This window comes from Hibiscus syriacus, unplaced genomic scaffold, assembly GCF_006381635.1.
Source record: "Hibiscus syriacus cultivar Baekdansim isolate YM2019G1 unplaced genomic scaffold, ASM638163v2 tig00111164_pilon, whole genome shotgun sequence".
Classification (NCBI taxonomy): domain Eukaryota; kingdom Viridiplantae; phylum Streptophyta; class Magnoliopsida; order Malvales; family Malvaceae; genus Hibiscus; species Hibiscus syriacus.
The window spans coordinates 232,190-248,562 of NW_024063007.1; the positions used below are offsets into that span (position 1 = coordinate 232,190).

General features: G+C 34.6%; 1 protein-coding gene across 1 annotated transcript; it reads right to left on the reverse strand.

The window, feature by feature from the left end:
• Window positions 1-1,743: 1,743 nt before the first annotated feature.
• On the reverse strand, window positions 1,744-15,551 carry LOC120155102 (sister chromatid cohesion protein PDS5 homolog B-B-like). Its single transcript, XM_039166673.1, has 6 exons — window positions 15,442-15,551; window positions 14,981-15,184; window positions 14,698-14,879; window positions 14,478-14,604; window positions 2,103-2,297; window positions 1,744-1,971 (listed from the first exon to the last, which is right to left on the reverse strand). Exons 2-6 carry the CDS (start codon window positions 15,161-15,163, stop codon window positions 1,744-1,746), a joined length of 915 nt encoding a protein of 304 aa, XP_039022604.1. The 5' UTR covers window positions 15,164-15,184; window positions 15,442-15,551.
• Between the last annotated feature and the right edge of the window lie 822 nt (window positions 15,552-16,373).

A 16,373-nucleotide genomic window follows, 5' to 3' on the forward strand; every position in this document is an offset into this window, starting at 1 on the left:
ATCATTGGAGAGCTTTGGCCCAACGGTTTGGGCGTCTAGTTATTCTCCCCTCCCCCTTGGATGCAGGTTCGAATCCCTTGGAGCGAAAATTTGTTCTTTAGTTTTCCATTTCAATTGGGTGGTTAAAATTCATAAATAAAACCTTCCAATCATATATTGACACGTGTTATGTTCTAATTGGATAGTTAAATTTATTTAATTAAAATAGTGACTAAATTGATAGAATGTGTAAATATTAAGGACCAAATATATAATTATGCCAATTTTATTAACGGACTCGTCAACAAGTTCTTTTTTTAACGGAGAGTGGTCTGATTGAGTCAATTAAAAAGTTCAGTGGTCGAATTTAGACAAAAAATGATTCGGTGGCAAGATCGATTAATGACCATAGTTTGGTAGTCACCTGTGTAGTTTGCCCAAATTATTATATTTTTGTTAATCACAATAACAAGATGCTTAGACTTAAACAAAGTAGACTTTGGAAAAATTATAGAGTTTAATTGATTCAAAAAATTGAGTTTACGAACAAATCTGATGAGTTCGGTGATAAAAGAATTGATGATATTCCTTGAGGTTCTGGATACGAGCATCAGGAATGTTAGGGATACGAATGTTCAATGTCAAATGATTTAGTGTTATCTTTGAATAGATTTTACCTTAAATTTACCACAGCTATTTGCTCCAGATTAATAAAAATAATTGAGTTTATTAATCTTATTTTATAACTTAAATTTTATTTTAAAATAGTTTTGAGTCAAGTAGAGTTAAGTTGTTCGAGTTTATGTTTAAATTTGAGGATAAACTACGTATGTGGTAACCCGTCATTAAAAATTAATAATGATCACCATAAGGTAATGTCACATCCTCATTGGGGGAAAAAAGTCACATTAATAGTTTTGTTTATTTTTAACGACTTATGACCAAAACATAATCAAAAAGTAATTTTAGGTATGATTTTGAAAAAAAAAATGGTGACCAAACGAAACCATTAAAATAGTTAAGTGACTAAATATGTAATTATCCTAAATAAAAACCTAAAAAAGAGTAAACTACACGTTTAGTACCTAAAATATTAGTTTTATTTCGTTTTAGTACCTAAACTTTCATTTGTTTCAAAGTCATACCTAATGTTTACTTTTTGTTTTATTTTAGTACCCGCCATTAAAACTTAACTAAATTGTTGCATGCAACACTTTTATGGGTAAATTACACCAATCATCATTTAACTATCTTCTCACTCCTATTTTGGTTATTAAATTTTAAAAAAATTCAATTTAACTACTCAACTTCTAAATTGTTCATGTTTTAATTACTCTAATTTATTTTATTAATAATTTTTGTGATATGAAAATTTTTATTATTATTTTATTAATATATAACTAAAATAAAAAAATTTAAAAGTTAGACTGATTAAATTAGGAGGAATTTGAAAGTTAAGTAATTAAATTAAAAAAATTAAACTTCAGTAACCAAAATAAAAGTGAGAAGATAGTTGAATGATGTAATTTACACATAAAAAGTGTCATGTTATAACAGTTCCGCTAAGTTTTAACGACGAGATACTAAAAAGAAATAAAAAATAAACGTTAGGTATGTTTATGAAATAAATGAAAGTTTTGGTACTAAAACGAAATAAAACCAATAGTTTAGGTTAAAAAAAACTAGCGAGGAATCACGTCTCGTCGTAAAAGAGACGACTAATGAACTATATTCCTTTGACATTCATAATATCTCCCAAGGTAGTTAGAACCACAGATGCAACAAAAACACCATCCATGACACAATCATGCCAATTTTACAAAGGAATATGATTTTGTTTGTTTTGGAGATAATTTCACTGATCTTATCTTTCAAACTCATATTCTCTATCCTCAAACTTCTATTTTCTTTCAATAACATGTTTTCAAATATTAAATCTTCCATCACATTTCCTTCTTCTCCAGATATTCGTCGTTGTTCATGTTCATCATCCTGTTAACACAATTGCAATACACAAATTACACACTAAATTAAAAGCAAAGTACAAGTCATTTAACTTAACACTACAGTCGGTGTATTTAACATTACATAAACCCTCTCTACGATATGAACAAGTTGCTTACCTCACATTTTCCAAAAACAACATCATTCTGATCCACCACAGGCACAGCACTAGGTGCCACTTGAGATATAGAAGCTATAACACTACTATAATCATCCCAAAAATTGCCCCAGTTCTCCATTAGATAAGGTTTCAGCTTTGACTCACAGTTCTCAAGCACCCTCTTTGCCAACTCCCTAGACACAGAAACAACTTCCTGAGAGGAAATAGTAGACGTTCAGGGATGGACCGAGGGGTAGAGGGCAACCGCCTACTGGAATTTTTAAATTTTTATATAATTTAGTTATCTTCTTTATATTTTCTATTGGAAATCTATTTTTGTGTCCTCACATCAAATCTTATGTCGGTCAGAGAGACATGAGTATTAAACACAATAGTAATATGAAAGTAAGTAGGGACTCATGTGCCAACACACCTTGTCGTAACCGGTTTTCGTCCGGGCACGAATTTTTTACTTGACGGGAAACAACAACAACAACAACAACAAAACCCAATTCCCATATGTATGGGGTAAGGGGGAGGTAGGGTAGTAGGCTACCCCCAACGCCAGGTTGAGAATAGCTTCCGTGAAAGACCTCCGGCAGTTAAAAAATTAAAAATATAGATAAAATGCAATGCATGTATAAATAATTACATAAATACATAGCTAAACAGTATTCATATGTAGTCATTAATACCATATGTGCTTCTGTAATGGGGAGTAATCCCTGCAAAATAATCCCTGCGAAAGAATCTCTGTATATAGACAGAAACATAAGACCCGGCTAAATTTATACAGAGGAAACATGACGAGAATGATACACAGAAGACAACGATATCAAGCCCAGTTCTAATCATTCATAAATACCAATAACAGAAAAGTATAAAAAGTAAAAGTCATGGAAATTACTACAAATGCCTTTAAAAGAAGACAAAGATGATACACCCTATAGATTGGACCCACACTACTCGACTACCCTAGTCTTAAGCCTCCATAATTTCCTATCATAGGTCATGTCTTCGGTAAGGCCTAAATCCATCAAATCAGATCTCAAGCAGTCATCCCACTTCCGCCTTGGTCGTCTTTTCCTTCTGGCACCGTCGACTGTAATCGACTCTACCCTCCTGACCGCATCCGACGGTAGTCGCCTAAGGACGTGCCCAAACCACCGTAGTCTTCCCTCCCTCAATTTTTCGGAAACAGACACCACCCCTAAGGACATCCTAATAGCAGAGTTTGTCGTCATATCCCACAGAGTCCTACCACATGTCCATCGAAGCATTCTCATTTCTGCGGCCTCTATCCTCCTTACGTGATCCTTCTTGGGTGCCCAACATTCTGATCCATACAACAGCGCTGGTCTTATTGCCATTCTATAAAATTTTCCCTTAAGTTTTAGAGGCACCTTCTTGTCACACAAAACTCCACTAGCGGCCCTCCACTTTTGCCATCCCGCCTTTATACGGTGTGTAACGTCATCATCTACACCCCCATCTTTATGTATCATAGACCCTAAGTACTTGAAACAATCCTTTGAGGGAAGAACGTGTCCTTCTACGCATACTTCTACATCTTCATCGTTTTGGTTCCCATTGAAGTTTGAACATAAATACTCTGTCTTTTCAATATTGATCCTTAAACCTTTTTCTTCCAAAGCAGTCTTCCAGGTAGCCAGTCTACTATTCAACTCAGATTTTGTTTCAGCAACGAGGACAATGTCGTCAGCGAAAAGCATACACCAAGGTACACCGTCTGGTGTCGCACAATAGATATCGTCCATAATCAAGGCGAAGATGTAAGGGCTAAGAGCCGACCCCTGGTGGAGTCCGATTTCCACCGGGAATGCCTCGGTGTCACCAACTGTAGTCCTGACGTAAGTAGTAGATCTACAGTACATATCACGAATCGCCCGGATATAAGCAGTTGGTATCCGTCTCGTTTCCAAAGTCTTCCAGATCGTATCGTGAGGAACGCTATCATAAGCCTTCTCAAGGTCAATGAACGCCATGTGAAGATCTCTAGACTTTTCCCTATATTTCTCCATAAGCCGTCGAAGTAGATGAATCGCCTCCGTGGTAGACCTGTTTGGCATAAAGCCAAATTGGTTTTCCGAAACCCTAGTAACTTGTCTCAACCTAGCCTCTATCACCCTTTCCCATAGCTTCATGGTATGGCTGAGTAGTTTAATACCTCTGTAGTTACCACAACGTTGGGGATCTCCTTTATTTTTATAGATTGGTATCACCGTAGACTCTCTCCACTCCTCTGGCATCTTGGCAGTCTCTAAAATAATATTAAAGATATTGGTCAACCACTTAACTCCCTCATCTCCTAGGGCTAACCACACAGTGATAGGAATTTACTTGACGGGAAAAGTGATGGGAATAAATGGTTTTTTTTAATAATTTGGGAGTCGCCATCGGCCTTTTGGGTCAGGTAGGTCGAATACCTAAAAATCATCCTTTAAAAGAGTTTTTAAGAAAACATCGATTAAAAGATAAACTGATCTGTGTTTTAACCAACAATTCTTTCTTTTTAATAGTAAAAAGGGATTCGTGGTCGGTTACGTTTAGGGAAGGATTAGCACCCCTACAACGCCCAAAATTGGTACTTTTTAATTATAAATTGTCTCTTATTATTAGAAATTTAAAAATTCAAAATATATTTAATTTATAATCCTATTATTTCAAAATTATAATTATGAAAAAAATATTAATTTATATATATTTATAAATAAAATATTTATTTATTTAGAAATATCAAAAAATGACTTCTAGGTGCCTTAAGACAGCTCTTTTCTTCGATATTAAAAAATAAATAAATAATTAAAACATTTATTTAAAAATAGATATAATTTATAAAAGTAAGATATTTATTTATTTAAGAATATTAGAAAATGACTTCTAGGTGCTTTAAGACAGCCCATTTTTTAATATTAAAAAATATATAAATATATAAATATGATTACTTTTCTAAGAAAATAATTTAAATAAAACAATATGTATTTTCTGATTTTTATAAGTAAGATATTTATTTATTTAAAATACCAGAATAGGACATCTAGTTACTTTAAGACTACCATTTTCTTTGATATTAAAAATAAATACATATTATTATTTAAACAAATATATATATATATATATATATATATATATATATATATAAGACTAAGATAAAAAATAATAATAAAATAATAATTAAAGTAATAATTAAAATATATTAAAAATACTAATAAAATAATATTACAAATAAATAATGAAATAAAATAACTAAATAAAATTAAAACTACAATATAAATACACTTAACGTTATATTAATAATAAAATACCATGGATAAGTATAAATAAAGTAAACGAATTAATAAAATAAATAAAAGAGATTTATATTAATTAAACACACTTAACGTTATATTAATAATAAAATACCATGTATAAGTATAATAAAAGTAAACGAATTAATAAAATAAATAAAAGAGATTTATATTTAATTAATATCTATATAATAAATTCAAATAATATTAATTTATATTATGATTAAAAATGGATAGAATGGAAAGTAAATTTAAGATATCAATTATAAATAAATGAAAAGAAAATTAAAGTATGGAAAAAATAAAGTCAAAGACACAAACATTAAGATTACAACTAATTAAGGAAAATGAAACATTAAAGGCAAATTTATAGTGAATAGCTAATTGACAACGATTTTAAGAAAGTTTTTAAATAACAAATAATTGAAATTAAAACAATTAAATTATAAATATGTAAAATTCATAGTAAAAAAAAATTAGTGATTAATTTATAAAAGAGCAAAATTAAGAGACATTATTCGAAATACCATAAAACCTAAATATTATCAGTGTAATTTAACCTATATAATTATACGGGATTAAAATTATTTTTTTAATTAAAAGGATTAATCATGGTATTTTACCTTAAGCATATAAATATACAGATAAGGACTAAAATGGAATAAAATAAAATTTGAATATAATATTAATATGTTCATAAATTGATTTCAGTGGCTAAAATGAAAGTTTATAAACTTCAGGTGACTGTACGTGTAGTTTAACTATTTTGAAATTACACCCAGACCCCTCATCAAAACAACGCCGTTTTGATGAGGGTATAAATAGCCTAAAAACCGACTCCCTTGAGCCATTTCTTTCATTTTTCCATTTCAGCTTCTCTCTCTAAAAGAGAGAAAAAAATTTCTCTCCTCCTCCTCTCTAGAGCCTCCGGCCGAAGGGAGCTATGGCTCCGGTCACCACCGTCGGCCACCGCATACAGTGGCCGGAAAATACAAAATCTTCTCAAAATATAGATCGGACCATTCTAAAACCGATTCCGATTCCGACCACGTTCTCCCTACAAACCTTTAATTTACGTAGATCTAAAAAATACCTTCGGGTATTTTGATTCTTTTCGCGGTGTAGGGAGGCTCCGACGAGGTAAGTTCCCTCTATCTCTTCTCTTCTTTTCGTTGTTGGTCGTCATTGCTTGCTCTCGTTGCTTGCTCGTGGTTTTGGTGGTTGTTTTTCTTTTTTTTTGATTTTGCAAATTTGGTGGCTTTATAGCCACCACCAAGGCTCGCTATGGACCAGTTAATAGGGCGATTTTCCAGTGAGTCACCAAACTATGGTGGTGACTCACCCTATAGCTTCAACGTGGAAGGGCAGCTGGCTTCTGGAAGCTGCTGGAAAGGGTGTTGTAGTAGAGCTGAAACGTGGAGGGGCTGCTGCAGTTGGAAGCTACTAGAATTTGCAACGTGGAGGGGCTGCTGCAGCTAAAAATTTAGTGTCTACAGCTGCCCCTCTTTGCTCATTCTTGTGTTAACAAGAATAGGGCAAAGACGAAAAGGCAATAAATTTGTGCTCATTTAACTTCTCTTGATTAGGACATAAATGTTGAACAAATTCTTCTCATTATGAACTTCTTCCACTGTAAATGACAATTCATCCCCTTCTATGATGAAATCTAGCAAAAGGTTGAACATTGATGTTGCTCTATATCCTTCTACGATAGAGTCGAACAAAATGTTGAATAAGTTCTTCTCATTACGAACTTCTTCTTCTTCAGATGAGTTCTTCTCATTATGAACTTTTTCTGGCAAAGTTGATGTTGATCTACCTTATGTGATAGAATCAAGCAAAAGGTTGAACAAGTTCTCCTCCTTCTTCAGATGAGTTCTTCTTATTATGAACTTTTTCGCTGGGGATGACAATTTATCTTCTTCTGTGATGTAATCTAGCAAAAAGTTGAACAAATTCTCTTCCTTCTTCAGATGAGTTCTTCTTATTATGAACTTTTTATGGAAATGTTGATACTGATCTATCTCATTCTGTGATAGAATCAAACAAAGGTTGAACAAGCTCTTCTCATTATGAACTTCTTCTTCCTTCTTCAGATGAGTTCTTCTCATTATGAACTTCTTCTTCCTTCTTCAGATGAGTTCTTCTCATTATGAACTTTCTCTGGCAAAGCTGATCCATCAAGTGATGGATTTGAGCAAAAGGTTGAACAAATTCTTATCATTATGAATTCTTCTTCTTCAGATGACGAGTTCTTCTCATTATGAACTCTACCTGGCAATGTTGATCCATCAAATGATGAATTCAAACAAAAGGTTGAACAAATTCTTCTCATTATGAACTTCTTCTTCCTTCTTCAGATGAGTTCTTCTCATTATGAACTTTCTCTGGAAAATCTGATCCATCAAGTGATGGATTCAAGCGAAAAGTTGAACAAGTTCTTCTCATTATGAACTTCTTCTTTCTTCTTCAGATGAGTTCTTCTCATTATGAACTCGACCTGGCAATGCTGATCCATTGAATGATGGATTTAAATCTTTGCTAAAATCTTTGAAATTCCTGTCAAAATTCAACATGGATAAAATGAATGAAAATGCACCTATTTTTGCAAATGCCTAAATATGATGCATGAATGTTGATGCAATCTTCATTTGACTTCAAAATGGTGAACTTGGTTTTCCTCCACTTCATCATTTATTGTCAGGGTCACCTCTGGATATCAGTGTAGCAACTTATGCTATCAAGCTTGCATTTCTGAAGAACCATCTGATCAACTTGTATCTTTATGTCTTCTTTGCTTCATAAAAGTCTCAGAAGAATTGTTTCATTTGTGGAACTCTTGTCGTAGTCAGAACTATGACTTTGATGCCCCATTTTGTCTTGGATAAAACCAACTTTCTTTGCTTGGAGTTGTGCAGAAATCTGATAAAGCTTTCATCTTTGAAAAGAGAATCTGTCATCTTTAAAAAGGGAATCTATCATCTTTGAAGAGAGAATCTGTCATCTTTGAAGAATGTAGATGTAGATATGTTTGACTCAGTAGGGATTAATTAGGAGAGTAGAGTCTGTTCTGATTTGACTCTTGAAACATATCACAAGGAGGATTTATCTTAATTCATTTCATATCTCCACATCTAATCCAATCTCGAATACGGTAACTTGGACCATATCATGTCGAGATGTTTAACAACAACCTGTCGTTCAACCTTAGTTGGTGCCACTAGTTTCTTGTTGTTAAGATTTCTGCTTCCCTTCTGTGGAAAGAAATCTTCATTATATCTCACTTCTAATCTTGGGGTGGAAGAAGACAGACTTGATCAATAAATGGAAACCATATGATCGTAACATTGGTTCAACATCAGAATAGCAGGTTCGTAAAACATTTGTCGGCGCATTCATCCTTTCCTGTGGCTTCTGCTCAGATGTTCGTAAAACATTTGACAACACATTCATCCTTTCCTGTAGTTTCTGCTCAGATGTTCGTAAAACATTTGACAACACATTCATCTTTTCCTGTGGTTTCTGCTCAGATGTTCTCAATCATTGAAGTTCTTTGCCTAGTGTTCAAAGCTTTTGAATGACGTCACAAGACCACTTGAGAACAAAACTTAATAAGAATACAAATGAGATGCTGGTATGACCAAAAAGTTGATCAAATTCTCAAGATATGCTAGTGATGAATTGAATAAGAGATCCCAATTGATCTTGATATTGTCTCAGGCAAGGGTATGTGTGATATTGATCACGTTTTCTTCTATAATGAGCGTTGTAGGAATTAGAAACACACCCACTATAAGAGCCATGTATGGAAAGATATCCGTAGAATTCTTGATGCTGGGGATGAAACGCACATGATAAACCAAATAGATGAAAACTCGGTTCAGTCTAGCTGGCAATGATAACCCCAGTAACATCGGGAAAGAGCAATATACATGAGCTTCTCTCTTCAATGTCATCAAGTAAACAAAACTGATGTGAAAACAGCTTCGTAACCTCAACAGTATGGTTGAAACTAACTGACAGAAATCTCAAAGAAATATTTTCAATTATCACCGACACACAAAAGGCCAAATTCCAATTTCAAGGTCTCGAGGAACTGATCCTTGGATCGAATGGTTTACAAAGGGACCATCTTTATTCATGCAACCATGATGTAGCTTAACAAAGAACACACTATCATGTGACACATGGTTTAAGAAGATTGGGTATTTGAAACCATACTTGCTGAATAAATATTTGTTCAACAACAGGACCATAATGCAACTGCCTGATGAACGAAGCAATTATGTGTAGTCAGATTGACTGTTATTGTTTCATCATTTTCATTCTTCATATTTTTCTGTCTTATTGGAAATATCTGCTCAAGTCAATGATTTTTAACACATGATGATGTGGGCCTTCAGCATGCCCCAACATTAGCTAATACAAGTGTTCAAAATGCATCAACAGTCCTGATTCTGATTGAAGGGGTTTTCATCATGCCATAACCTTCGCTTCTTGTTAATTTGAGCCTTCAAAAATGCCCCATATGGATCTGTCTGAAAGAACCTTTAAAATGCCCCAACATTTGCTGATACAGATGTTAAAAGTGTGCTCAACATTACTTTTTTGTTAAGATGAGCCTTCAAAAATGCCCAAATATTCATACTGATGTGAGCCTTCAAAATGCCCCAATATTCTATTTCCGTTTGAAATGGGCTTTCAAGATGCCTCAATATTCTGCTTCTGATTTACTCTCAATGTCTGCTTAACTGAAATGTCATGATCCCCACGAGGTCCAATTTTGACAATGCATTGTTATGGGTACATGTGGATTTATTCGTGCCCCAAATCTGTTTATCTTGAATGCTCTCATTCTAGTGTCACTGAACATCAGTGTTGTCAAGTAACTGGAGGAATTTCCTTCATGTTGTCACAAACTTAAGAAGTGCTCAATCATTCTGACAGAAACATCTGAGATATGTACCTCTTATAAATGAGGTGCCCATTTTTGAATCTGGAGAGATCTTAATCGGATAGAGTAGTATAAATAGCTTGGTAATCCGTTCCAGGCTGACATAGTGAACCTTGTTTTCAATGAAGGCTATTTCTGGAATATACTTTTCTGAGGTCGAGAAACCAATTTATGTGAACAGTAATCTGATACAACAGCAAGACTACATATACAATGGTACAAGCTTTTGAAAAATCTGCATCCATGCAACATGTTGATTCTGATAACAACTCATCTGATTATGAAGTGATCTTTCAGGATGATTTCACAGATATTGATAGTTCTTCTGATATCGAGGAAATCCTGAATTCTGATTCTGATGAGGAGAATAAACTATTATACTTGACAAAAATGGGATTCTCAGAGGCTGAGGCTTCAATAGCCATGGAGAGATGTGGTCCATATTCATCAATTGCAGAGTTGACAGATTTTATATGTGCTGATCAAATGGCTAAGGCTGCTGACGTACTTCTTCCAGTAGAAGGTAGGAATTCATTATACAATGACCCCAATTACAAGCAAAGACGAAACTTGGGCTATGATTTTTGAAAAGGAAGAAGCAGAGGAAGCTTGAAAAGAAGCTTCTTAATGAAGACGATTATGCAGTTCATCTTTTAATTCCAATGATTGGTTTTGGGGTTCCTACCGAACCAGATCAGATAACTCAAAGAACACTTCCAGGAGATGCTATTGGGTCTCCTTATTTCTACTATGAGCAAATTCATCTTTCAAATCCAATGATTGGTTTTGGGGTTCATACCAAATCAGATCAGATAACTCAAAGAACACTTCCAGAAGATGATATTGGGTCTTCTTATTTCTACTATGAGCACATGGCACTTGCTCCAGTTAATGTTTGGACTGGAATATCATAGTACTTATTCGATGTAGAGCCAGAATTTGTAGATTCGAAGCATTTTCATGCTACTACACTGAAAATGGCTATATTCATAATTCTGTCAATTGAGAATAGATTTTCTCTTATTCTGCTTCCTCCATGTGCTGATGCTTTTCCATTGACAAAGAAATGATGGCCTTCCTGGGATCCAAGAACAAAGTTGAACTGTTTATAAATATGTACAAGAAGTGCCAAATTGACAAAAAGGATCTGTAAGGCTCTTGAAGCTTATGACAATGAGCCACCTTCGAGTGTCCAGAAGTATGTTCTTGATGAGTGCTGAAAATGGAATCTGGTATGGGTTGAAAAGAATAAAATTGTTCCACTTGAATCTGATGAGGTGGAAATGCTTCTAGGTTTCCCTAAAAACCATACACAAGGATCTGTATAGAGACATGTTCCATGGTGGTATCAATGTCCTGTCTCTTTTCTCTGGGATAAATGATGCAGAAGTTGCCTTTTACTGTCTTGGCATACTTTTGAAAATAGATGTGCAAGAACTGAATGATGATCAGTTGGAGCAATTGATGAGTAGATTTGTCGAATTCGACCTTGTTGTCGATGGCATCCAGTGTAATAACCTTACTAGAAGAAATAAACATCATCAGGATGAAATAGAAGATTTTTTGTTGGTGCATTTTCTTGCAATGACTACTATAACGACTGTCTTTCTAATGCTCCAAATATGTACTCTTTTCGCATCATGGAACGATTTAGTTGACAGTAAAACTGGTTATCTTCAACTTTTGGAATCATATAACCAATGTTACCCTATAAAAGGCCTATAAGGGTAGATTATGTTCCAATGTCTTATTCTGTGCCATAAGTCCTCAAATTCAAATTCAGCAATCTTCTGAAGGACATAATGGATATCATCTTGACAAAGAAAGTGATTGACATAGAAGAAGTAGCAATGATGTATCAAGACTTGAGCCAGCATCACGGTATAACCAGAGTGCAGGTAGTGACTTGTTCATAGTTCTATGATATAATCTTCTAGAGAACATGAATTGATGGTTGGGGAAAATAATCTGTCTGGTGATGCTTATCGCCCTCAGCATGAGATAAACGATAATCTTTCTTGATGGATTGCTAATAATATCATAGGAGAGTGTCACAAGTTTAATTCTCCAGACTTTCTGGCTTTTTGGACCACTTGCCTTCAAAAATGTGAAGTGCTTCATTATTATGGCCTCGTTCATTCTTTTTCTATAACAGAGATAGAACAGGCATCGACTTGCTTCAAGGACCTTTCTCATTTGAGACTGCCCTGTTTGAAAATGTTTTTTCCTCCTTTGTTTATTGAAGAATGAAAGAATTTTACAAAGTATTGCCCTTCTCAGGTTCACAATAGAATCAGATCATAAACAATGAGTTTAATAAATATCAAATAAATCAACTACACTTTTAAATCATTCAAAAATCATAGTCATATGGCAAGTGTCAAATTTATTGACTGATTTGAGGTGTAGGTTGATTCTGGTAAAGTAAGGTCTCTTAGGTTCTCAGGTTAGTCCAGCATATATGTCTCTTTGGGCTTCCATTAATTTGAAGAAATGGTTGTTATACTCATATTGTAAAGATGCTTATCGTTTCCAGACTCTCATGAACGTCTTTGGGATGTGCGGTGTTTCATTAAGATCGTCTCTTATGTCATTGTTGCACCATTCATTATTCGAGCCGCCTTTTTTAGGTTTTCAACTCGAATCCTCCTTTGGTTTCAAGATGTTATTTAAAAATTTACATCTTGAACCCCCCCTTTATCATTTTTCATATCATGCATTAAAGATTTTAAAAACCAATTTTTACAAATAAAAATCAATCTTGGAAGGCGGAATGAATTCTAAAAATATCATCTTTTACTTAGAAATCCATGTATGATTAGAATGGACTTTTCAGGTACGTAACGTAGGCCATGGCTTATGGTTACGAAAGAAAGGGATAAAAAGGCCCAAATAAGTGTTTAAGGGTAATCAAACCAATGATCAATTCATTCTGATGCCATCAATCTTGCCTTGCTTAACTTGGATCTGCTTTGTTGGGGATTTTTCCATCATTTGGATCCCTCTAGACTGCCAAATTTTGGATTCATTTCCAATTTCTTATATCTTCAGCATTTCTTGCTCTTCTTGTTCGTACTTGATCAACCTTGTAACTTGAGGCTCAATAAGTTACCCATCTTGATTCAATTTTCCTTTTTCGTCTTTTTTTTTTCTTCTTTCTTTGTTGGATGAGTATAATACTTCAATTGCTTTGAGCACCTCCTTTTCCTTTTGCATTTTGGAGGTTTTCCATTATTCTTGATTGGATTGATCATGGTATTTTACCTTAAGCATATAAATATACAGATAAGGACTAAAATGGAATAAAATAAAATTCGAATATAATATTAATATGTTCATAAATTGATTTCAGTGGCTAAAATGAAAGTTTATAAACTTCAGGTGACTGTGCGTGTAGTTTAACTATTTTGAAATTACACCCAGACCCCTCATTAAAACGACGCCGTTTTGATGAGGGTATAAATAGCCTAAAAACTGGCTCCCTTGAGCCATTTCTTTCATTTTTCCATTTTAGCTTCTCTCTCTAAAAGAGAAAAAAAAAAATTCTCTCCCTTCCTCTCTAGAGCCTCCGGCCGAAGGGAGCTATGGCTCCGGTCACCACCGCCGGCCATCGCATACGGTGGCCGGAAAATACAAAATCTCCTCAAAATATAGATCGGACCATTCTAAAACCGATTCCGACCCCGTTCTCCCTACAAACCTTTAATTTACGTAGATCTAAAAAATACCTTCCGGTATTTTGATTCTTTTCGCGGTGTAGGGAGGCTCCGACGAGGTAAGTTCCCTCTATCTCTTCTCTTCTTTTCGTTGTTGGTCGTTGTTGCTTGCTCTCGTTGCTTGCTCGTTGTTTTGGTGGTTGTTTTTCTTTTTTTTGATTTTGCAGATTTGGTGGCTTTATAGCCACCACCAAGGCTCGCTATGGACCAATTAATAGGGCGATTTTCCGGTGAGTCACCAAATTATGGTGGTGACTCACCCTATAGCTTCAACGTGGAAGGGCAGCTGGCTTCTGGAAGCTGCTGGAAAGGGTGCTGTAGTAGAGCTGAAACATGGAGGGGCTGCTGCAGTTAGAAGCTGCTGGAATTTACAACGTGGAGGGGCTGCTGCAGCTAAAAATTTAGTGTCTACACACCTCATTATCCCTCTTTACACAAGCTAAAATTGGAAAGAGCATCTCCACAGAGATGTCTTCACTTTCTTCCAGTACAAGGGTCATGATAGTCGCCGTCGATGCAAAGATGGTCTCTGGTTGATGATCCCTGAATAAACAAGAAGAATCATGAGGACAATAATGGTTTAGAATGCATGCTCTGCATAGCATAGTAAGCCACACAAGCAGTTAGAAAATTAACCTTATTAACTTAAGGAAATGCTGGAATATTTCGATGATTAGGGCGTTGCATTCGAGATCCAACATCACCACACATAATCGGACTTCGGCAACAGTTTCAAGAACCAAGATCCTCTTATTGAATGATCGGCTGGACTTGTCGGACAAGCTTTCAAACGTTGATACAATCAGTTGAAAGACCTCCTGCATACATGTCAATAGAGGTCAATACTTCAAGTGCAGAAAACTATTCAAAAAAATGATCAGTATCTGCAGAAGCATCCAGGAACAAGGATATTAAATACCCTCATCTGGTCATCATCATAAGGGGCATCAGGTGCAGTTATCCTTGTTATCTCGACGATGCAAGCCGCAACTGCAACTTTGACATCATTATCAGGATGTTTCAAAAGTTGCTCTGCCACCAAGGCTTTGAGTGCTAGATACTGTGCATTTTGCATTGATTGGCTTGGTGATTGTTCCACCATTGAAAGACAACTCTCAACTTTCTAGAAGTACAGAGGAGAGGAAACACTCATCATCGACATAAAATGTATCCAATAACTAGAACTAGTACAAGGTATAATGAAATATCATAAATCAAAGCCTAATAATAAGAAAAGGCATTAAAGCCTAAAGGGAAAGAGTAATTAGGGCAGACATCAAGATAAAAAGTAGCCATTAACAAGCACTAGTATAAGGCATAATGAAATATCATAAATCAAAGTTTAATAATAAGAAAAGGGAAAGAGTAATTAGGGCATAAGTCAAGGAGAGAATGAGCTCATCAACTGATGAAGGAGGCTCAAAGAGCCGAGTCCCAGCCTCCATTAATTGAAGCTCAAGCTTGTTATCAGATGCTTCCATAGCTTTATCAATAAGCAATCAAGAACAGTTTTAAAGAAGTACCTGATATTTTATTCAAAGATATAAAAATTGTCTTACTCAGATAGAAAAGGGTACCTCCTTATAAGATAAAGGTTTAGATATGTGAAAGCACAACAAATGAAGAAGGGAAGCTTTTTCAACTAGCCGCTCTTCAGTCTCCCACTCCCCCTCCCCCTCCCCAAACCCAACAGCCCCACCAAAAAAAAGAAAAAGAAAAAAAAGAGTTTATTGCGTTTTCTATATATAAGTTTAACTTTTTCTTCTATGGTTTTGCATCATCGACTTTAATAGTGATTTTCGATCGTCGATTTTCTTTTTTTTAATTTATTTTTTAATTTTTTAAGAATAAAAATTTTACATTTGTGACATGTTTATTTATGTTTTTATAATACATTTTAAGTCTTTGTTACGCGTTTTTTTATCTTTTTTATCGTTTGATCGTTTTTCTATTTTCTATTTTCTCATTGTTAGATTTTATGACATCAATATTGATCAAGATGTCGTTTTATTTGTAATTCAGTTGATCTTCCCTGCTATAGATCATCGGATTGAATTTCGATGCATGATTTTGATATCGTGAATAATTTTTCACGACGCTAGACTCTGATTTGCGATTCTCAATGGTCTTTCAATAACTTAATATCCTCTTGTGGTTCGTTTATCGATGTAGTCAGATTTACTTGTATCTATTTTTTTGAGTTTTTGAGTTAGGTTTTTAATCTTTTCCATGTATGTCATTATATGATCTATTGTGACCAATTCAATGTTATAGGAAAATGTCTAAATTATGTATTTATTTTACGGTGATAA